This window comes from Eptesicus fuscus, chromosome 22, assembly GCF_027574615.1.
Source record: "Eptesicus fuscus isolate TK198812 chromosome 22, DD_ASM_mEF_20220401, whole genome shotgun sequence".
NCBI classification, from domain to species: domain Eukaryota; kingdom Metazoa; phylum Chordata; class Mammalia; order Chiroptera; family Vespertilionidae; genus Eptesicus; species Eptesicus fuscus.
Window position 1 is genome coordinate 9,457,387 of NC_072494.1, and position 22,461 is coordinate 9,479,847.

A 22,461-nucleotide genomic window follows, 5' to 3' on the forward strand; every position below is an offset into this window, starting at 1 on the left:
AGAGTTTAAGGGTGCAAGCATGTTGGGGTGCTGGATGGGGTCAGTTCCTGGCCTGTGTGTGTGTGTGTGTGTGAGAGAGAGAGTTTAAGGGTGCAAGCAAGTTGGGGTGCTGGGTGGGGTCAGTGCCTGGCCATGCGTGAGTATGTGTGGTGGGGGGATCAGTCTCTGAGTCTGTGTGCGTATGAGTGTGCGTGTGCGCGTGTGAGTGTGTCCCATGCGTGGAGTGAGCGGAGGGAGGGGGAGCCCCGCGGGCCCCGCCCTCGGCGGCAGGTGGGCCGGGCGGGAGGCCGCGCTCGCTGCTCTTGGCTAGCGGCCGCGCCGGGCTCGCGGGGCTGGGCTCGGCTGCGGGGCGGCGCCGGGACAGGAAGCGGAAAGCGGCAGCGGCGGCGGCGGCTCTGCCTCCACAGGAGCCCAGCGCAGGCCGCAGAGCCGGGGCCGCTGCGAGCCGAGACCGCGGCCGCGGAGCCCGCACGGCGGCGCCGAGGTGAGTCTGGCCAGAGGCCGGCGGGCGCGGGCGCAGAGCTCCGGCGGGGAGACGCCCCCAGCGCGATCCCGCACCCCGGCCGCAGGACGCAGACCGGCTCACGGCTCTCCTCCCGCCGCCCTCCTGCGGACCGCACCCCGTGTGTGCTTCCCGGGACCACCCTCCTCTCGCATCCCCGCGAGGTGCGCCCCTCCTACCCCTGCCTCGCGCTCCCGCCGCACCCCACTTCCTTGGGTCCCGGCATTCCCTCCTCGCGCCTCGGACGCCCCTTCTCCCCTGGCTGCACTTTGGGGTGCACCTCGGGGTGCGCGTTCCGGCGGCCAGCAGGGAATGGCCGGGCGTTCCTGGGGGCACCGGGCGGCCGCATCCGCCGGGCGGGCCAGGGACCGGGGCGGCCGGGCGCGCACCCTGGTCCCCACCCCGCCGCGGGCTCGACCCCGAAACCGCCAGCGTCCGGGGGCCGCCCGGCCCAGGGCCAGCAGCCGGCACAGAGCTTGGCTTGTGTTCACACCCCGCTTCCAAATTTGAGCCGCCCCGGAGGCCGAGCGGGGGAGGGGGGGGCGAGTCCGAGGCCGGGGGGGACGAGTCCGATGGCGCATCGCCGAGCGCAACAGGCAGGTAGGAGTTTACTTTCAAAAAACGCCGGGGTGGAGCCGAAGGCGCCGGCAGATCTCTGCGAGGGGACCCGCTTGGAGGACAACTCCCCGCGCCCGGGCAGCTTCGCCGGGGGGGGGGGGGGGGGGGGGGGGGCAGGACCCCCTTTCCAACTGCAGCCTTTGAACTGCCCCGAGCAACGCGCCCTGGGGAGCGTGAAGCTTTATAAAAATTTAAACGCGTCGGCGGCGGAGGCAGGAGTGGGGCGGAGCCGCGGCCTGGCGGCCGGAGAGGAGCTGGGAGTGAGACTTGGAGCCCAGAAATCTGTTGCTCAGTTTTCACGTCTCCCAACCAGGTATCTGCTGGCCGCGAAGGTGCTGTGAGCTCTTTTATCTGCTCCCCAAGAGGTGCCAGGGCGCTTCATTATGGTGATGGCGTGGCTGGCACTTGCGTGTTGTTAACCCTTCTTCTTTTTTTTTTTTTTCCCCCCAGGGGCTGTGGTTGGAAATGAATGCATTTTTTAGACACTTATTCCCAAAGCTAGCAGGCTGTAAAGGATCTGGCACTTCCAGTTGTCTGTGTATACGTTTTTACAGGGCTGCTGGAAATATTATAACTTGGGTCGCCCATCCACAATGCTAATGAGCATTCTCCTTCCTGGGGGTGTGGGTCGTTTGATTACACAGCTCCTAGGCTCTCTAAGTGAGAGGGCAGAAACTGTCTGCACCCAGGGAGGTGTAATTAGTCATTTTATGTAACCACTAATTAGAGTTCTTAGAGTCAAATTAAATCAGTGTGATATCGTTGGGGCTTTGATTTGTGGGAGGAAACTGGTCTATTCCAGAGTTCAAAGAAGTAACACTTTCCACCTATCTGTGAGCAGGTAGCCATTTCCCAAACGTGGGTGTCTAAGTATAATTAGTGTGAAAATTTCACTTCGCAGCGTCGGCTGTGTGACTTGGTTGCAGCTCAACTGGTAAATAAAAGGGGATGGGAACTTGGGCGAGTGGCCTGTTTGTAAGGACTGCTCGCCAGGCAGCCTCTTTTTATTGTGATGTATGTGAGTGACCCGCCGAAACCTTAAAGGGGAGTTTCCTTACCTGGCCACAGTTCCTGGTGGCCCTTCGCTCTATCGAAGAATAAGCAGGCCCCAGGTGAGGAGGCATTCTTCCTCACACAGACAAATATTATAACTTGATGGGCGACCCAAGTTACAATATTTCCGGCAGCCCTGTAAAACTTACAAACCTACAACTGGAAATGCCAGGCCTCAGCAGCATGTGGCTTGCATGGCCCTTACCACATTGTGTGTTAATACGCAGTTTCCACCTTGGGGCTGTGAGCGCCTTTCTTTTCTCCTGGACTCCCCCGCACCCAGTGCCTGGGACACTGAACCTGTGCGTAGGAGTTGAAATCGCAGCATTCTTTATGGGTTATGTGTGTGGGGGGGACCATTTACGATCGTTGCCCACCCTCCTTTGTGTAAGTAAATAGTTCTGGTAATTGCTCCGCGGCGATACATTTTTCCATAGCTCAGAGCACAGGTTCTGGAATTCGACTCTTGAGTTCAAACCCTCGCTCCAGCACTCACCACGTGTGTCACCCTGGTATCCTTAACTGTAATGTGACATTAACATTTTACCTCCCTTACAAGGTTTGGTCTGAGAATTAAGTGAGATATTACATGCAAGTGCCTTAAAACAGCCCCTCACACATCCTCGATCTGTGAAGGGGACTAGCTGTGGTTATGGGACCAGCTGGGTATGGGCACGTGATCGGGGCATCGCGCCATGCGATTTTCCGGAAGGGGGACGAGACAGGATTAGGTGGACTTGGGGCTGGTCTGTGACTCTCCGAGGGCCTTGGTCTGGCTGAAGCCTGAGGAAAGGGTGCATGTGTGTTCTGCTGTCTGTCTCCATCGCTGTCCCGCATCCCCCTTATTGGGCAGCAGGCGTTGGACCCGGCACCAATGGGGTTGACAGAGGAGGTAGTCCCGTGAGATCTGTTTTGCTGAATGTCTAGCAGGGTCAAAGGGGTCACTTGAAAACAAATATACACCATAGAGCCCCAGACACGTGAACTGTTCGCAACTCTTCAGAAATCTGTACTGAGGTGCTGGGTGTTTTATAGGTCATTAGTGACTCAAGCCAAGAGCAGTTATTCTGGGAAGGTGAGCTGAAGTCATTGGCAAGACAGGTAAAATGGGGTTGACATTTCTTTCCTTGTGAATGGTGGCCCAGAATCATCTATATATATATATATATATATATATCAAAGGCTAATATGCAAAGTGTCCCCTCAGGAGTTTGGGAGACTGGGAGTTCGATCGCTCGTTATGATGTGCGCTGACCACCAGGGGGCGGCGCAGAACATGGCAGGCCACCAGCGGCGGTGGGGCACTGGCGGGGTGCTGAGGGAGCGAGGGAAGGAGGAGGTGGGGAGGCGGGGAACCGCCCTGTGGTGGTGCTGGTGCTGGTGGCGAGGGAAGGAGGAGGTGGGGAACCTGATTGGCCCTGATCGCCGGCCAGGCGTAGGTACCCTACCTGTGCATGAATTTCGTGCACCGGGCCTCTAGTTCGCTTATAAGAAGTTCTGTTGTAACGAAAGAATCATGAGATTTGTCCTAAGTGCCACACGCCCTCTGACCCCCACATCAGTGATCTGGATGATGTTTTACGGTTTACAGACCACACGTTCAGCAAAATGTTTTGCAGACCTTGCCATAGTTCTCCACACCCTCCCTTCCAGCCCCGGGGTCCTCCCAGTAAACCCGTAAAACACGTCCAGTCTTCTCTGATCTCTGCGATAATTCACTTCCAACCTGGGAACAGTAAAAGGAGGCCTGCAAGGAACAGAATGGAAATCATTACGTTACTTAGCTACAGTTAATGGTATTCATTAAAGATAGGCTATTACAGACCCCCAAAAGGTACAGGAGTTCAATGAAAATGACACGCAAGTCCTGTGCTGTACTGAGGTATTGTAACTGAGAGACTTTCACTTTCCTGAAGGAGGAGAGGAATGCCCTAACCGTTGTGGGTGCTTTCCGTATGCCAGGCGGCACTGTTTTAAATTATATGAATCATCTCACTTAATAGCCGCCATGAGCCTATAAGGTCAGTAAAATAGAATTCTCTTGTTACAGTTAGGGAGCCGGGCACAGAAAGGTTAAGCAACTTGATCTGAGGTCACACAGCTGCTGAGTACCGGGACCAGGATTTGAACAGTGACGGTCTAACCCCAGAGCCGGTGCTCACTGCTTCTCTTCTGTAGAAGAAAAGTTGACTCTAAGCAAAATGATTTAAATTGTCATTTTCCCCTCGAGGTCCATATCACTGAGAAAAATGTTAGCTTCTAAACATAGGAAAAGGGGAATGGGAGGAGCGGGCTGGGCGGAGGTGGGCAAAGGGGGTGGGGTGGGGGACATCTGTCATAGTGTCAACAACAAAAATAAAGTAAGAGAACAGAGTAAGAATAATAACTAATGGAGTCAACCCTTTAGAATTATATATATGGTGAAAGTTAAATATTTAAAGTAACGTACACAGAAACTCTTAGGGGAGTGAGGGCCGCGGCCCTTGAAGGTCAGTGTGTGTCTCTGTACCCCTTTAAAGGGACCTTCTACCCTGCACACCAGTGCCCTTGGTTACCTAACAGCTCCAGGCAGAGCTGTGGATGTTTTGATCATTTCCTTTCCGTGAAGATGCCGTGTCCCTCCGCTGGCTCTGCCCTCCCCATTTAAGGAGTAGGTATCCTTTATGTGCGTGAATGTGACTTTCGGGAAGATTCTCGTCGAGGCCACCAGTCTTCACTTGGCTTTTCTCCGTGCCCCCGTGGACCTGGTGTGCCGGCCCCGGCCCTGTCCTGGTGTCCGCCTCCTGCGGTGCCTGTAGCTCCTGGGGGATATTGACAGGCGGGCGGGGGAGGCGGCTGGCCAGGGCGGGTCTGAGTGAGACAGGCGTGTGAGCGGCAGGCAGCACCGCTCCACGTGGCTGTCATCACTGCCGAATCGAACCCTGCACCTCTCCCTCCTCCAGAAAACGAGGGTTTAAGACAGGCGATCTCTACAGTGTCTTGCGCAGTTGACGTGTGGCCTTCACATCCTGAGGACGGCCACTCTGCACTCAGCGCGCACCGTGCCTGTGAGGTCCTCGGGGCTGGCGAGGCGGTGACGAAGGTGGCCGCTGCCCTCCTGGAGCTGACCGTCCCTTCACAAGGCGACCGCTCAGATGGAGAACTGGACGTTGTGATGTAAAAGGGCCCTGGGAAAGGGCCCCGTCTAGACCGGGAGGGGTTTACAGGGAAGTGACAGGTCCTGTGATTTGAAAGGTCACGCTGGGCCCCAGGACGGCTCCAGATTCCAGGATCCCTGTTAGCGCCTTTCTGTGACACCATCCCCGCCGGCCCGGCCTGGCCGTGCAGCAGCCTGCGGGTTATCACCCTGGGAATCTGGTTCCTTCTCTTTCACTTCATTACCTTCCTGATAAGGCAGCCCTCTGGCCTTATCTGAGTCCTGCTCGTTTCTTGTACATACAAGGAAACTATCTTGTAAATGTTGTCACTGCGCGATAAGCCCCAGGACACTGGAGTCCCTCCTGACCCACAGTTTCGCTTTCCAGGGTTCCCGTTATCTGCGGTTAACCGCTGTCTGAAAATGTTACCTGGAACATTCCAGAAATAAACCATTCATACGTTTCCGATTGCACGCCATGCCGAGTAGTGTGGTGAAATCTCGCTCCATCCCGCCTGAGAGGTGAATCGTCCTGTTGTCCAGGATCCACAGCGTAGATGCTACCCGCCGTTAGTCATCTAGTAGTCGTGCAGGTTATCAGATCCACTGCAAGGAATCTCAGCGCTTTCGTTCCCTCAGCCATTGTTTTACTTAATAGCATCTCATCACCCTGGACATTGTCATCTCACAGCCTCACAAGAAGAAGGATGGGCACAGTGCTGTAAGATATTTTGAGAGAGACCACTTTCACATACTTTTATTATAGTATACTAGAGGCCCAGTGCACGGATTCGTGCACCGGTGGGGTCCCTCGGCCTGGCCTGTGGGGATCAGGCTGAAACTGGCTCTCTGATATCCCCTCAGGGGTCCCGGATTGCGAAAGGGGACTGGGGAGGGCTCCAGGGCATGTCTGGCCTGTCTCACCCAATCCCGATGAGCTGGACCCCAGCAGCAAGCTAACCTACCGGTCAGAGAATCTGCCCCCTGGTGGTCGGTGTGACTCAGCGAGTGGTCATATGGTCAAGCGAACAGTCGGACACTTAGCATATTAGGCTTTTATTATATAGGATTGTTACGATTGTCCCACTTAATATTGTTGTTAGTCTCTTTATCGTGCCTAATTTATAAATTAACCTTTTGCACTCGGATGTCAAGTGTGACTCAACACGGTTAGCATTAGAATAAAGGAATCGAGAAAAAAGCAAGCAAGTGCAAAGGGTTAAACTTTCTCATAGGTATGTATGTATAGCAAAAAACAAAGCATATACAGGGTTTGGTACTGTCTGCGGTTTCAGGCATCCGCTGGGGGTCTTGGAAGGTGTCGCCTGTGGATAAGAGGGGACTGCTGTCCTGAAGCTCTGACATTGGCTTTTAAGATGAGTTCACTGTGGATTTTTGTCACTGGGCTGCCTGTTGCTGCTTCTTACCCCCCTTAGATCTCGGACAGGAGTTCATCGTGATGATGGGAACCGTCTGATGCAAAAGAAGGGGCCTGGGCTCTGCAAAGACTGGACTCAGTGAGGAGTCTGCAGGCTCTCTAATAGGTTAGCCCTGGCGGAAGTGGGCGGCTGAGAACGGGAGGGGGGGAGGAGGGGCGGATCCTGGAGGACCAGGGCACTTGGTGATGGGAGGGTGTGTGGGATGAAGGGGGGGAATATGGAAATGGCACGCGGTGGAGTTACAGGAGCGGTAGGTAGGATGATGACATCGCCCTGACGGAGGGAATTGGAAAGGGGAGGCCTGGACAGCGGGGCGTGTTGTGAGGTGATTGAGAGAGTCCCGGAGGAGCAGAGCACCTGCGGGGCACAGGGCATTGGGGGCTGGTGCTTGCTGGCCACCTCTGTGTTCAGAGTGTCCTGGGGGTAAACAATAGCTCTCGTCTCCAGGATCTTCTAGTAGAGTGAATCCATGGCGGGGAAGAATGGGCGAGTTTGCGTCTTGAGGGGTGACTTGATGGGGCGAGGGGCGGGCGTGCGGGCGGAGCCGTGTCAGGGCGTCACATCGATGGTGACGCTGTGCTGTGTGCGTTGGTGTGGCTGTGCCCCGGCCTTGCCAGTGGGTCTCTCCAGCTGCTTAATGAATATGGCGGTGGGTGAATGGATCGATAGGCTAAGATCTAGGGAAAGGAGGACGGGGGCGTGGCCTTTGGATTGGGCTCATTGCTGTCGCTGGCCAGCTAAGAGCTCTTCAGAGGAGAGGAGGGTTGCGGTGACAGTCGGGGGGCGTGGCAGCACCTGCAGACCCCCCGCTTTGATGATACAGGCAGGGACTGTGGGAGAGAAACTGGGCAAGGGCGGCTGGTAAGTTCGGTACAGCCTTTCCCCAAAGAGAGCAGAAGGGAGAGGGAGGGAGACACCACCGTGTCCTTGGGGGACGTGCCCGCTGTTACCTCAGTGGTTGGCCAGGATCCCTAATGAGGATGAAGAATGGCGGCCGCGGGCAGCGGGGGAAGAGGAATGAAACGTGGGTCACCAGCTGCCAGAGGCGTTACACAGGGAGTCTCCATGGATGCTCACAGCCGCCCGAGGAAGTTCGAATGACATGGCCTCGGGTTACCGGGGGAGAAACAAGCCCAGGAGGTGAGCGTGTGCCCCTCGGAGTCACGGCCAGGAAGCCTGGATAGGACCAGCCGGGTCTGCGGGGCCGGGCCGCCCGCCCCTGAGCCCCCCCAGCAGCAGGTGGCCAGAGTTAGCCAGAAGCTGGGCTGGAAAGGGCAGTCGGGAATTCCGGTTTGGAAGGCAGAGGAAGGGTAGGTTGTGGGTGTGGATTCTGAAAGGAGAAGCACAGTCAGGGCTCTGGGCGAAGCGCTGGCGTTGGGGCCTGCGGGTCAGCAGGAGAGCAGGGCGAAGGGCCTTGGGGAAGGAGGCGGGTGCAGGGCAGGTATCCGCCAGGTAACACGCAGCAGAGCCCCGAGCTGAAAGGACGGAGAGGCTGAGGTGCTGAAAGCCATGGAAGTTGCTCGTGAAAACGGTGGGAGGCAGAGGAGGGAGCGAAACGATGAGCGGGCTGGCGAAGTCTTCTAGGAAAAGTGGGGGTCGGTCCGAGAGCACAACTAACCTTTTTTCAAAATGCCTGCAACATTTGTCATCTGTTTCCACATTCACAGCCATCCCGGAAAATAGGCCGCTGGTTTCTCCTTAAGGGACGGGGCTGCCCCCGGGGAGCCTGCCCTGTCAGGTGACAGCTCCTTAGCCAGGGGTGGGCGGCGATGCCAGCCCAGGGCCACCTGACTGCAGGGGCCTCCAGGTGGGAAGGCCGCCGGGGCGCGGCTCCGCCTGCTCCTTCCCCGCAGCTTTCCTCCTCCCGAGGAAGACAGCAGGGCGTCAGGTTTTGGACCCGGGACGGGCATCCTGGGAGTCAGGACGTTCGTTTGTCCAGTCCTCGGAGCCACGCTGGGAGCATTCCCACGTGTAGCTCTCTCCTCCTGCCCGCAGCCCTGGTGCACACCTTTTACAGAGGCGGGTTCAGAGAGGGTTAGGGCTGCGATCGAGTCACACGGCTAATAAGCCAGTGGCACCTGATTGGCACCCAGCTCCGGTACTGCATCTGCTCACGCCTTCAGATCCACCGCGTGAAGGTGGTGGCTGGTTGGTGGGACAGGCCAGTGGCCAGTCCCAGGCTGTACTAGGCAGGGGAGAGCTCTGGCTAGAACCAGGTCTCCCTCTTCTCACCTGGCCCCTGGATGGCCGAGGAGGAAGGAAATGACCAGTCACGGCACCCAGGGCTAGGGGGGCAAGGTCTGGGTCACAGACCTCGGAGGGGAGCGTGCCCTTTGAGGGTGGCCAGGAGCCTGGCCTGCCCCTGGTGGTGGTTGCTGGGGCCAGGAGCCTGGCCTGCCCCTGGTGGTGGTTGCTGGGGCCAGGAGCCTGGCCTGCCCCTGGTGGTGGTTGCTGGGGCCAGGAGCCTGGCCTGCCCCTGGTGGTGGTTGCTGGGGCCAGGAGCCTGGCCTGTCCCTGGCAGGGACAGGGGCAGGCATTTGCAGGTCCTTTGTGTTTTCTTCGCACTTCTCTCACCGGCTCTGTTTGCAGTGTGAGCTCCCAGGGCCCTGGAGGGAGGAGCCCTGTTGGGCGGAGCCCAGCTCTGGGGTGATGGGCGCCACTCTCAGATCTCGGGGTTCTACAAGTTAGCGTGTGGGGCTCAGGAATTTACTTGGCAACGTTGCTCATTCATTTTTATCACCAAGCAACATCTAATGCGAATGTGGGAAAAGAGCGAGGAAGCCTGCCACTCACCCGTCACCTGCTCCTTCTCTCTGATGTCGCCCCTCATCCCCGTCTCTCCCCGCGTGGCTTTATGGGGTTGTAACTGCCGTGTGGATTCGGCGGTCTCCACAGCCCGGTAGCCTGCTTTTTCCCGTAGCCGTGCCCTCATAAACCTCTCCATTCTTCATCGTTATCATTGTAAACGGCCATGTGATATTTCTTTGGGAGGATAATCCTATTCCTCTGTTTTGGGGCACTTAGAGGGTTTCTAGCTTTTTACTACTACAGACAATGCGGTAATTATAATTTTTCTTTAAAAAAGAAATTAGTTCCCCAAGATAAATTCTCAGGAATTTGGGTTCCTGGATTAAAGAGACTGAGAACTTTTTCCCCCCCTTTTCAATTGGCCGTTGGAAACTATGAGCACATCCCTTTGAAGTGACTTTCCTGGGTATTGTTTTCGTAACCAGCAAACTGGCAGTGGGGGCCGGGGATGGTGTCAGGGCTGTGGGAAGCCACTACCCCCAGCCTGAACCTGTGGGGGCTGGGCTGTATCCGGGAAATGGCCAGGGGCCAGCTCTCACCTGCCTCCGGTCTTCCCGCTGCTGTGGCTGGGGCGTGGCTTGACTGTCACCTACCTGTCTCCCTCCCAGAGGCCTGGGGGACCGTGTTGCTGCATGAGCATGGAGACCCCAGAGGAGGAGGAGGCGCTGCTCTCCTTACCTCCAGCCCTGCAGGTTGGCTTTGAAGGCTGATATCTGTTTTCTCCCCTTTTTCCCAGAATTGGTTCCTGTGGACGAGTGGCTCCTTGATTCCCAGGCCCTTTGAGGCGTCAGGAACCCCGCTGGCGAAACTCTCTACCTCCCCGGAGAAACAACACCCGCTCCTTCACCCAGAGCGAGCTGTCCATTGCTATGGATACCGAGTCCACGTACTCTGGATATTCTTACTATTCCAGTCATTCGAAGAAATCCCACAGACAGGGGTACGTACGCTGTGGATGCCTCCACTTTTCCTTGTTGGGGAAACGGGCAGGTTGCAGGGCTGTGGGTGCCCGTGGCGCAGTCCCCGGTGCGTGAGGAGCTGAGCTTACGGAGCATTGAACTTGTGTGGGGTGTAACCTCGCCACCAAGTTGCATTTTTATTGCTTCCATTATCGCTGATGACCTTAATTTCTCACAATTGATTTTAAACGAGCGTTTCTCGCTGCAGTGGAAATGTTTTTCCATTTCCAAGTACTTCTCCTAGAAGATAGTTCTCCACAGCTTTGCCAAGAATGTAAATGAAAATTTGAAAAAACATGTTAATTTATTGCTTTTCAGCCGAAGCTGCTGACTCAGGGTCCATTTTGTATTTGCCACGAGGCTTGAACAATGAAGTGGGATTGGCCTGGTGTCCTGTTTGGGTTTTGAAATCGCTGTCCTAGGCACTGGGGGCTCACCCCTCCTCTGAGCAGACACGCAGGCGTGCACGGATGTTCACCGAGCCTGCTGTACTGCAGACCTACTGAGTGCTTGGCATGTAAGGAACGAGGGGATGAAGTTGGCAAAATTACGGTGCTGCCACTTCCTCAGGCCCATCTGTGAAATGGGTATAGCAGGACCCTCCTCACAGCGCTATTGAGAGCGTTAAATGAGGCTCAGCATTGAACACAGCACATAGTAGGAGGTCGCTGACCAGTGGCTGCATTAATGCTATGAATGGCCTTGGTGTTTAAGCTCCAGAGTCAAAGGCCACACCTGGCCACTGCCTAGAGGCCCCCCTGGGGTCCAGCCCTGCGTGGCCTGGGAAGGTGACTGCAGCGGTGCCTCCCTGACTGAACAGGTCCTCCCACAAGCAGCTGGATGCAGATACACCCGCAGAAAGGTCCGGAAGGATGCTCTTCCGGCCGCCAGGAGTGTCAGCCACAGGGAAGGGGCTGGGCACAGACGGTGACTGGCGGACGGCTCATGTCTCCGTTATCTGTCTGTACTCACTCAGTCCTTGCATAGTGTGTCTTTTGGAATTAAAAATATGAATGGAGTAAAAGAGTAAAAGAACGGTTAGCAAAGATTGTTTAACGACATGAAAACATGTCGGTGAGGCCATGTTGTCAAAAACAAGATTCACAAGTTCGTATGTTATCGTAGCTCTATATTCTTGTGATAAGATGAATGTTAACATATTGACCGTGTCTATCTGTGGGGTTATTAGGGATCTGAATCCGTCTCTGGGATTATTTAGGATTGTGGGGATATTTTTTCTTAAACTTTCATAATTTTCTAAGTTTTCATGTATGGCTGTTATAAACCTAAAAATTTTGGGGAAAAGTTGCATTGAAGCCCAGGTAAGGCTCCCGTAATAACAGTGTCATCACAGACTTCAACCAGTGGGTGAACATATCAAGTTAGTTAAAAAAAAAAAAAAAAAAAATATATATATATATATATACACACACACACACATACATATATATGTACATGTACACACACACACACACACACACACACACACTGAGTGGCCAGATTATTATGATCTCTCAACGCATAATAATCTGGCCACTCGGTGTATATCCTATATAATATAAGGCTAATATGCAAATTGTCCCCTCGACCAGGAGTTCGACCAGCAGGCACGCTGGCCAACCGCCCATGTCCCCTCCCCTGGCCAGGCTGGCCGGACCCCACCCATGCACGAATTCATGCACCAGGCCTCTAAAGTATACACACACACACACACACACACACACACACACACACTGAGTGGCCAGATTATTACACGTTCAGAGATCATAATAATCTGGCCACTCAGTGTATATATACTAGAAACAAGTCTTTCAAAATAGCGCATCTTTGGACCTGCCTGGAAAAAGCAATTCCTCGTCCATGTGCCAAGCTTCCCTTCCCCACACCACAGCGGTGGGAGCTGGGAGCTTGGGGTTCCCGTGGTGTTCGGAGCTGAATAAGGAGGACACCTTGCCGCCTTCTGAGGAGGGACCGTCTCCGGGGTCCTTTATCTACACGCGTGTCCTGACTGTCCTGCGTCAGGGCCCCTGCTCTGCTGTGTCCTCAGGCCTCTTGGGGCCCCAGAAATGGATCCAGGACTGCCGTGCCCGTGTGGAAAGTTAAAGGACTGTAACCTTGCACAAAAAGAGCACGTAGAACCCTCAGCACCTCTAGGACTCATGTGGAAAGTACTTCGCAAACAATGATACAGGCTGACGCGTTTAATAAATTAATCAGGGGATGTTACCGAGCGCCTGCTCGGGAAAGCTGCGGGGGGAGGGTTGGCCATGAAAGATTTATGGGTCACTCGTGGCTCTTTCAAATGAGCATCGCCCGCCCGTGGTGACTCTCTGTCTGAGGGCCCGTGGGGCGAGTCACTGTGGAGCAGGCGACAGCCGGTGAGGCAGTCACAGCACCCTCCACGGCCGTGCCAGCAGGCCCCGGGGCCAGCCGAGAGGCTGCCACCCAGCAGTGTCCCTGCGCAGGCTGCCCTGCTCTGGACTCAAGGGGAATGGAATGGAATGGAATGGAATGGAATGGAATGGAATGGAATGGAAGCGGAGGAGGGGGCGGGCCTTGCTCTCGGGTAATTTTACCAGACCTTCCACCGGAGAGGAAGAGTCAATGCAGCAAACTTGGTGTGCACGGGGTCACCGTGGTCATCTGGGGAGGGCGGCTGGGGTCCAAGCAGACGACGGGTGACTCTTTTCTAGCAGAGAGGTCAGTGCGCTGGTTTTGCGACGGCTGCCCTCCCCGGAGGGTGTCGGTGAACTTGCTGGGAAAATGGTGTGGACCAACCTCGCCAAACCTTTGGGTTCGGAGCCCCGGTTCCCTGAGTTCAACACAGCAGCGGCCAGCCTTGGTCAGGACCACTTGCCGAGTGCCCGCCAGGAAGGACATTGGTCCTCATCCCGCATCCTCACAGCCCTCCCAGAACCGTGGGCAGTGGTACCCCCATTCCCCAGGTGGTAAGACTGAGGCCCAGAGGCACCACGATTTGCGTGAAGCTACAAGGCTAGTGGGTGCCATAGGCAGGTTCAGGCCTTTGGAAGCCCGGGCTTTCCCCCTGGGCTGTGCAGGAGTAACTGGCAGGGAAAAAAGCAAAGGAAATGAAGGGTAACTCATGTGACTGATACGCTGACACGCATTGTCCAGAAGAGGGCTGTGGAGCGGTGGGGGGCTGGTGGCTTTGTTCCCAGGCGGCAGAGTCAGCGGGAGAGGAAGCAGCCGGGGCCCCGCCGGCAGCAGACAGAAAGGGCAGGTGGTGGGTGGTGGTGGAGAAGGAAAGGGAGGAGTACCCGGTGGGGCCGGCTTTCCCCAAATAGAAAGACAAACAGCAGACACAGCACCAAATCATCTTCCCAGGAAATGCCGACTGAGGAGGACCTGGGCGGGACTCGCCAGGGATTCTGGCTGGGGCCGGGGGGGGGGGGGGGGGGGGGGGGGGGGGGGGGTGGCAGCTGCCGCCAAGGGCTCCGCTCCAGAATCGCCTCAATAGGTGCGTTTACACACGCGCAGGTACAGACACATGCCGGGCCTCGGCGTGCCCTTGCCTGCTCCGCCTGCCCCTCGCGCACACGCACGTGCACAGATACGCTGACCTGTACTCCTACGGGCAGATGTGGCGTGGAGACAGACTCGGCGATAAAGACACACCTGCTCCGCAAAGGCAGGCACACAGGCGATCCGGCCGCTTAGGCGGAGCTGGAAACACCCAGGGGTCCCATGCCCGCTGTCCTGTGTCTCTCTGGCCCATGCACACTGTCCTGTGTCCCTCTGGCCCATGCCCGCTGTCCTGTGTCCCTCTGCCCATGCACACTGTCCTGTGTCCCTCTGGCCCATGCCCGCTGTCCTGTGTCCCCTCTGGCCCATGCCCACTGTCCTGTGTCCCTCTGGCCCATGCCCACTGTCCTGTGTCCCTCTGTCCCATGCACACTGTCCTGTGTCCCTCTGTCCCATGCCCGCTGTCCTGTGTCCCTCTGGCCCATGCCCACTGTCCTGTGTCCCTCTGTCCCATGCACACTGTCCTGTGTCCCTCTGGCCCATGCCCGCTGTCCTGTGTCCCTCTGGCCCATGCCCGCTGTCCTGTGTCCCTCTGGCCCATGCCCGCTGTCCTGTGTCCCTCTGTCCCATGCACACTGTCCTGTGTCCCTCTGTCCCATGCACACTGTCCTGTGTCCCTCTGGCCCATGCCCGCTGTCCTGTGTCCCTCTGGCCCATGCCCGCTGTCCTGTGTCCCTCTGTCCCATGCACATTGCCGTGTCCCTCTGTCCCATGCCTGCTGTCCTGTGTCCCTCTGTCCCATGCCTGCTGTCCTGTGTCCCTCTGTCCCATGCACATTGCCATGTCCCTCTGTCCCATGCCCGCTGTCCTGTGTCCCTCTGTCCCATGCACATTGCCATGTCCCTCTGTCCCATGCCTGCTGTCCTGTGTCCCTCTGTCCCATGCATGCTGCCATGTCCCTCTGTCCCATGCACGCTGCCCTGAGCCCTCCTCCCGGCCTCCTCCACCTAGTGCTAGTTTAATAAAGCAGCCGCGGGACATTGCGACATCGTACAGCTGAGTGTCACACCCATGAGTGAGCCCCTGCTGTGTACAGGACACTTCCCAGACAGCCCCTCCCCCAGGGGCATCTGGTGGGAGAGGCTTGGGGACCGGTTCCTGGATCACCTGGGGTGCTGGTGGAAAATGCAATTCCTGTTGTCTCCCTTCCAGAGGAATCCTCGGAGGGTGGCGCCAGCGAGTCTGCACCCACACCCGCACCCCGCGGCTTCTCTGCACTCGGTCTGAGAAGCACTGGTTTGGGGTTTCTGGCTCTGGGGATGAGAACCCCTCCTGGGTTATCAGATGATGGGCTCTTCTCTGGTTTACCCTGACGTGACCAGGGGAACGGATCGGCTGCCGCGTCTCCTTTGGGTGCTGTCGGGCCCTTCACCGGTCAGGCTGGGTGGGTGGGGCTGGAGTGATGGCGGGTCCTAGGGAGGCTGTTTCCCGCCCTGGTGGCTCCCCGCCTGCTGTCTGCCTGGTCACATGGTGGGACACACGGTGGAGGAATTTTGCTTCCACTGGAATCTGTGCCGTCACAGGATTTGACCCATGGGGCCGGCGACTAGGGAGATGGGTGAGGGCAGCATGTGACCTGGCTGATGACAGAGAGCGTGACAGAGGTGAGAGCAGGTGGGGAAAGGGAACTGAGTGAAATCGGACAGGAGGCTCCTGGTCTGGCCTGGAGGCGGGGGACCCTGGGAGCAGCAGTTCCAGACTTTGCCTGAACAGTTCACTCTGGCAGGTGGGGACTCCCCCGGTTGTGTATGGGTCTCACAGGGAGTCCCTTGGAAGCGATGGTTTCGGGCAGAGTGTTGGCCACGCACTCTGGTTGTGCTGTCCTAGGTCACAGCCCAGTCGTGACTCCTCGCCGTAGCTTCAGCGGCACATTTCACAGCGGTGCTAGTTCCTCAGGGGTAGGGCGTGAGGATGAGCGGTAGGAATGCTCATGCTGCAAAATCTCCTGAAGGCTTCTCACATCAGTGCGGCACAGTGGGTATCCGTCGAGGCAGGGAGCAGGCCTGGGTTCAGATCCCCCTCTGCCACGGACTGTGACTTTGGGGAGTCACTTAAACTCTTTGAGCCTCAGTTTCCTCGTCTGTAGAATGGGGATAGTAATGCTGACCTCAAGGTTATTGTTGGGGTTGAATGAAACGAATACAATCGAGCACTTAGCACAAGAGCTCTAAGAAGTGGGGTGGGCTCGGAGCGGGGTGATTGGCAGTGACCTCTTTGATCTCTGGGCTGTTTCCCTGGTTGCCTGGCTAAAGTAAAATGCCGAGCTGACCAGAACACATCTACTGCTAGACTCTGATTTACAATAGATTTAAGTTATTTAGAGATTAGGGTTGCTATCATGGAAGAGTCAGAAGCCCCCCAGCTCTCTGAAGGGCTTAGCCCATGCTTATCCTAGGGCCGTCCTGGTAAGGTAGGAGTTTGAACAGGACACCTGCATGTGGTGTTGTTAGCTAAGTAATAGGTTAATGGAAGGTATGCTATGGGGGCGGGAAGGGCTGTGACTGTGTGCTGATGGCTCATTTTACATCTCTTTCTGCCAAGGTACACACTTGGCCCTGGGCTAAGAGTACTAGCCATAATGATGGTAGCTACTGTGTATTGAGCACTTAGGCCACACCCCTGTCCTCAGCTCTGCCAGCACTACCTCGGTGGTAGTGTCATTATCCCATCTCACCGAGGAGGAAACTGAGGCTTTCAGAGATTGAATAACTTGTGCAAGACCCCACCTATAGTCGGGGCAGCACCGAAGGACTGCTTGTGCCCCAGGGTCAGCGGTGCCATGCTTCTGTCCCTAGAGACTTGGGAGTAAGGACAGAGGTTGGAAGAAGGAGGACTGAGGTCACGGCGGCCTGTGGGACAGGAGGTTGAGGGAACTTACTCTTGGCTCCTTGGGGTGCGTTGACTGTTCCCAGTTGGGGGTGGTTGATGTCCAGGCTGTGACCTCTGAGGTTTGCACGGGGATTGATTCTTTTTGCAGTTTCAAGACCGACCCACAGCAGGGTGCTCACAGTCACCCGGGGAGACCACCCAGGATTAATATTACCCAGCAGCCTATTGTCCTTTGGACACCTGAAAACATGCACACGCACACGCACACGCACACGCACGCACGCACCTTGGCATCATCTGTCCCAGCTTCTGTTTGCTTCTGTGGCTGTCTCTGAGTTCAGCTGGAACCTGTGGGAATGACTTTCAGTTTGAAGTTGTCGGAATGAGGAGTAGATGATTCTCTGCGCTGGTTTAGAATTTCCTTTCTTCTTGTCCAAAGGCGTAGGGTGACAGCGTGTCCCAGATTCTTTTGGACAGACCGAAGCCTGACGACTCTGCAGTGTGGTCCCAATCAAAATCAGAATCAGGGCAGAGGCGGGGCCTGGAGAATAAGTTCAGTCAAATTATAGCCAAAGCGAGGCGGTCATTTTACCATAACAATGTGCCTGAGCCCCACAGATTCTGAAACTCGCAGTTAGGGTTTGAAAAAATACGGTCACTGTTGATGGAGGTGTAACGGGCTTTGGGGTCCTGGAACAGCAGGAAGAAAATGCTAAAATCACCTTACTCCTTGTGGGGGCAGAGGAGTGGCGGTAGGTGGGTATTGCCTGTGTGTGTGTGTGTGTGTGTGTGTGTGTGTGTGTGTAATTTTCCTAAATTCAAAATGAAACTTATAATATATTTGGATGAGATGAGAGTTAATGAACATGGGATAAATGTGCTAGCTGCTGTTTTGTTTGTTTTTTTTTTCCTTCAGGGAGAGAAACAGAGAGAGGCACAAATCCCCCCGGAGCAAAGATGGCAGAGGACCCGAAAAGGCGGTCACCATCCAGGCGCCCACCGGGGAGCCCCTGCTGGGGAACGACTCCACTCGGACGGAGGAAGTCCAGGTGAGGGTCCAGGGTGGTCGCTAAGCACATGGCCCCTCCATCAAGGCTCTTTTCGGGAAATGTTTTCCTAAGCCTTGTAGCAGTAGGTTCTCTTGGGTTTTCACCTTTGTTTTTCTAGCATGTTAACTAGTTTATCTGTGTCCTGTGGTTTCTTGTTGGTCTTACGGGCAGCCTGCGCCGCCATCGGCCAGCTTGCGGGTGCTGCTGAAGTGTGACGGGTGGGCCTGCTGTGAGTCGTGTTGGAAAGAGGCCCGCTAGGCTGACACCAGGGCCAGGGAGGGAGAAGTGTGGGCTGCAGCGTCTGGAGACTCATTGCAAGAGGAACAGGAAGGACCCTCCTTCCAGGAACCCCGAGTCATGTGGGGAGAAGAGCGGGGCGGTTAGGACCGCCCTGAGTGAGCATCACTCCTGGACATGACATTGACCGGGGGCTACGTGCTTAGATGCCGGCTAGGAAAGCACAGATGGATGAAACAGGCCCTGGGACACACAGAGGCCACAGTATATCCGGCAGGTCGGGGATGGGAGCAGTCTGTGGCTCGGGAGTGCCAGGGCCACACAAGGACGCTCAAGGATGCATACGCAGCTCCTACATCCAGGCACTTGTCACTGCTCAGGAGCGCAGGGGCTCCGCCTGTGGGCCTGGGTCCTGCCAGATTTAGGAAAGGCTGGAAATTAGGATTTCATGTGAAATCACTCAGTTTTTTAAGTACAGTTGGCTTGAACTGTCGCGGGTCCACTTATACGCGGATCTTTTTCATTAAGTAAGGACAGTCCTGGAAATGTGTTTTCTCATCCTTATGATTTTTTGAATAATATTTTCTCTAATTTACTTTAGTATTAGAAAACAATATATGATACATACGCAAAATGTGTCTTAATTCTTGAGGTTATTGGTAAGGCATCTGGTCAACAGTAGGCTATTAGTCGTTTAGTTTTGGGGGAGTCAGAGTTATATGCGGATTTTGACTGAGCCAAGGGGGTCAAGTGCCCCTGACCCCCACGTTGTTCAAGGGTCAACTGCTTTGGTAACTTATGAATTTTTATAAAACATTGGGTGGGGTCTTCTCTCCGGGCCCCCACTGTCTGGCAGCCATCTGACTTAAGCATCTGAGCTACACTCAGAAACATGTTTGCATGCCCTCCCCAGCTCTTGAAACAGATGCATGTCCAGCCTGGGCCCCAAATAACCCGATGTGTGCACACAGCTGTAAGGAGGTAGGACTGTGGATCAGTCTCTCTGTGTGTGTGTGTGTGGGGGGGGTTACACAGATGTGCATTTCTGAGCACATAGGTGGGCTCCTCAGAGCATCCAGGGTGCCCTCGGGACCCAGAGCTGCAGCTGCGGGACGAGGGTGGGGAGTGTCCAGGATGAGTAATGTCTGTAGTCCTCACTCTCTCACTGCCCGCCGTGGCTCTGGGAGGGCCAGGGGGCTGGAGGGTCGGAGGGTCGGAAGGATGGTTGGATGGATGGGGCCACTCCCCAGTGGACCACCCTCAGTGCCGCAGGGGGTCCATGTCCTTCTAGATGTGGGTCCAGGGGTGCTGATGGCCCGTACGAAGGCAGTTCTTCTTTGCAGCGTCTCTACACCTTGGAGCTCCATTGGGAGGCTGTGGGTGTTGACACCAGGATGATGTGATGGGAAGTGCATGGAAATGGGCATTGGGAGGCTGCACTCGGCAGCTGTGTGACCTTGGCAGTCACCTTGGTGGGCCTCAGCTTCTTCACTGGAAATCTAGGGACATGGATTCGAGGGTCTTAGATCCTTTCTGTTCTAAGAACCTCCAATGAACCAGACAGCCCTTTGGCCATCTGCATTTTTTTTAGGCTCAGATGTGCTCACATTCTTAACATGGACAAGGATTTAGTTAGTGACACTTTGGCAGGAAAAAAAAGGCGAGGAGCTGAATCAGAGAGCGTGGTGGCCAACAAAATGACTGCAAGATGCGAGTCATAGTTTCAGCATCGCGTGTCAACCAAAGTCCGGGCCCGGTACAACGCGTGGAGTCCCGTGTCGCCTTCACTGAGAGCGCTACCCAGTCAGTCATTGTAGGGAGGCTGTGAACTCCCCCTGTGTTAAAGCAAGGTGCCATCTTTGAATGCTTCCCCCTGCTTGTGATTTTTTTTCTTTTTTAAAAATTGAAATAAATTTACACCCAGAGAAACGAACAGACTAAAGTGTACAGTTTGATAAACTTTTAAGAGTTGATTAAGACCCATACAGCGCATACTCCTATCGATAACTATATTTCCGTTACTCTAGAACGTTCTCCCATGTTCTTCCCTGTCTCCCCCTCCCCCCTCTCCAAGGCAAGCCCTGCTTTGATTTCTGTCGCTGTCGATTAGTCTTGCCTGTTTTAGAATTTAATATAATGGGAGTTACATTCTTTTGATTCGGACTTTTTTTCACGCAGCATCGTGATTGGAGATTTCTCCACGCTGTGGTGTGTTTTCGAGGTTCATCCTTTGGGATTTTTGCTGAGTCGTGTCCCAGGGTACAAATGTCCCACAATTTGTGATGCGTTCTCCTGACCGACAGGCATTTGGGTTGCACCATTTTTGGGCTCCGGTGAATAAAACTGTTAAGGACATTCCCATACAAGCCTTTTGTGGACATACGTTTTGATAAAAACGTGGACATGGAACTGCTGGGCCATACAGTGAAGCATATATTTAAATGTATATGGAAGTACCAGGCTGGTGTTCAAGAGCCACTGTGCATCTATGCTTCCTCCTGGATGCTTCCTCGTCTTAAAAGGTCCCTTCCCTCATGGTGTGTGGCTCCAGTCGCTTCCCAAACTGAGGAACTGTCTCTTCACAGGCCAGGCCCTTTGCCCCCTACCCCACTCCTTGCCGTGGCCTGTGCATTTTGTGAATCCAATTTCTTATCCTTCCTAGATTAGAGGTTATCGTTCAGTCAGTCATGAGAGCTCTATCTGGCTGATTCAGCTGTTAAACTAGATTTTTTTTAAGTTGGTGTCTTACACATTAATTTCACCCAACTGGCCCCTCCATCTGACACTTTTCCCAGTTAAATCCCATACACGGATCCCTGAGGCTCGCCCTTTGGACTCCATGTGACTTTTCATTGCCTCCTTCTCCGTTGTTGCTTTGGGGTGGAGTCAGAGTTGCCAGTGAAATAGCAAAATTGTTTAAAATCCTGACAACTGGGTCTTGTTCCGTGAAGACTCTTTGCTGTTAACTAGAAACCACCTCAGAGTTAGAAAGAGAGAAAGCAAGAACGCAAAAGGCCGACGCGCCGTGATGATCCTGGCACTCCCAGGCCCTGAGGTTCAGCTTGCCAGGAGAACGTGTGTCGTGGGAGGAGGTTTAGCTGCCCTGGCCAGAGACGCTTGGATTTGCTTAGCTTGTTCCTGGAGAAGCATTGTCAGGGTGTGCTCGACGCTGGTATTTATTAAATGGGCCTTGAAAACGCCATGGAGCTCCAAAAACAGTGTGTCCTAGCTGCAGGTAAACCTCGATTCGAGCGAGGAAAGTTCCCTCACGAGGCCTTCCGCTGCATGAGCTACCGGAGGGCACTTCCAGAAGGTGCACTGGTGAGCCTTTGTGACCCAGGCATGAGTTGAGGAGAACGCAGAGAGGGTTTTCTCCTGGTGCCACAGGTGGGCCCTCCTGTTAGTCTAACAGGCAACGGGATTGGTTAGTGCAGGACCAATAGCCCCAGGCCTCCAAGCCTCTCATGGGACTCCAGGGGTGGGGGGGGTGGGGGGGGGGGAGGGATGATGATCATGTCATAATGAGTCACCCAAGCCAGCAAACAAAAAGGTCAAATTACATTCTCTCTGTTTGTAAGTAGATATAGTACATTTTGAAAAAGCCTATCTAATAAAAGAGTAATATGCAAATTGGCCGTCACTCCAACATACAAGATGGCTGCCCCCATGTGGTCAAAGATGCTGCCCCATGTGGACACAAGATGGCCGCCACAAGATGGCCAGCAGGGGAGGGCAGTTGGGAGGACCAGGCCTGCAAGGGAGGGCAGTTGGGGGCGATCAAGCCTGCAGGGAAGGGCAGTTAGTGGTGACCAGGCCAGCAGAGGAGGGAAGTTGGGGGCAACCAGGCCTGCAGGGAAGGGCAGTTAGGGGTGACCAGGCCTGCAGAGGAGAGAAGTTGGGGGGCACCAGGCCTGCAGGGAAGGGCAGTTGGGGAGGACCCAGGCCTACAGGGGAGGGCAGTTAGGGATGACCAGGCCTGCAGGGGAGGGAAGATAGGGATGACCAGGCCTGCAGGGGAGGGCAATTAGGGGCAATCAGGCTGTCAGGGGAGCAGTTAGGCATCAGGCTGGCAGGGGAGTGATTAGGCGGTGATCAGGCTGGCAGGCAGAAGCAGTTAGGGGCAATCAGGAAGGCAGGCAGGCGAGCAGTTGGGAGCCAGCAGTCCTGGATTGTGAGAGGGATGTCCGACTGCCCGTTTAGGCCCGATCCTACTGGGATTGAGCCTAAATGGGCAGTCGGACATCCTTCGAGGGGTCCCAGATTGGAGAGGGTGCAGGCTGGGCTGAGG

At 55.3% G+C, this 22,461-nt stretch overlaps 1 protein-coding gene across 2 annotated transcripts in view; it reads left to right on the forward strand.

The window, feature by feature from the left end:
- Positions 1-357: 357 nt before the first annotated feature.
- VANGL1 (VANGL planar cell polarity protein 1) overlaps positions 358-22,461 on the forward strand; it is a 42,303-nt gene continuing 20,199 nt past the window's right edge. The window contains exons 1-3 of one of the 2 annotated variants that reach the window (XM_008147209.3): positions 358-484; positions 10,293-10,496; positions 17,804-17,936. In XM_008147209.3, coding sequence (XP_008145431.1) covers positions 10,426-10,496; positions 17,804-17,936 — 204 coding nt within the window. In that variant the 5' untranslated portion in view covers positions 358-484; positions 10,293-10,425. The other variant, XM_054711999.1, reaches the window with a different exon arrangement.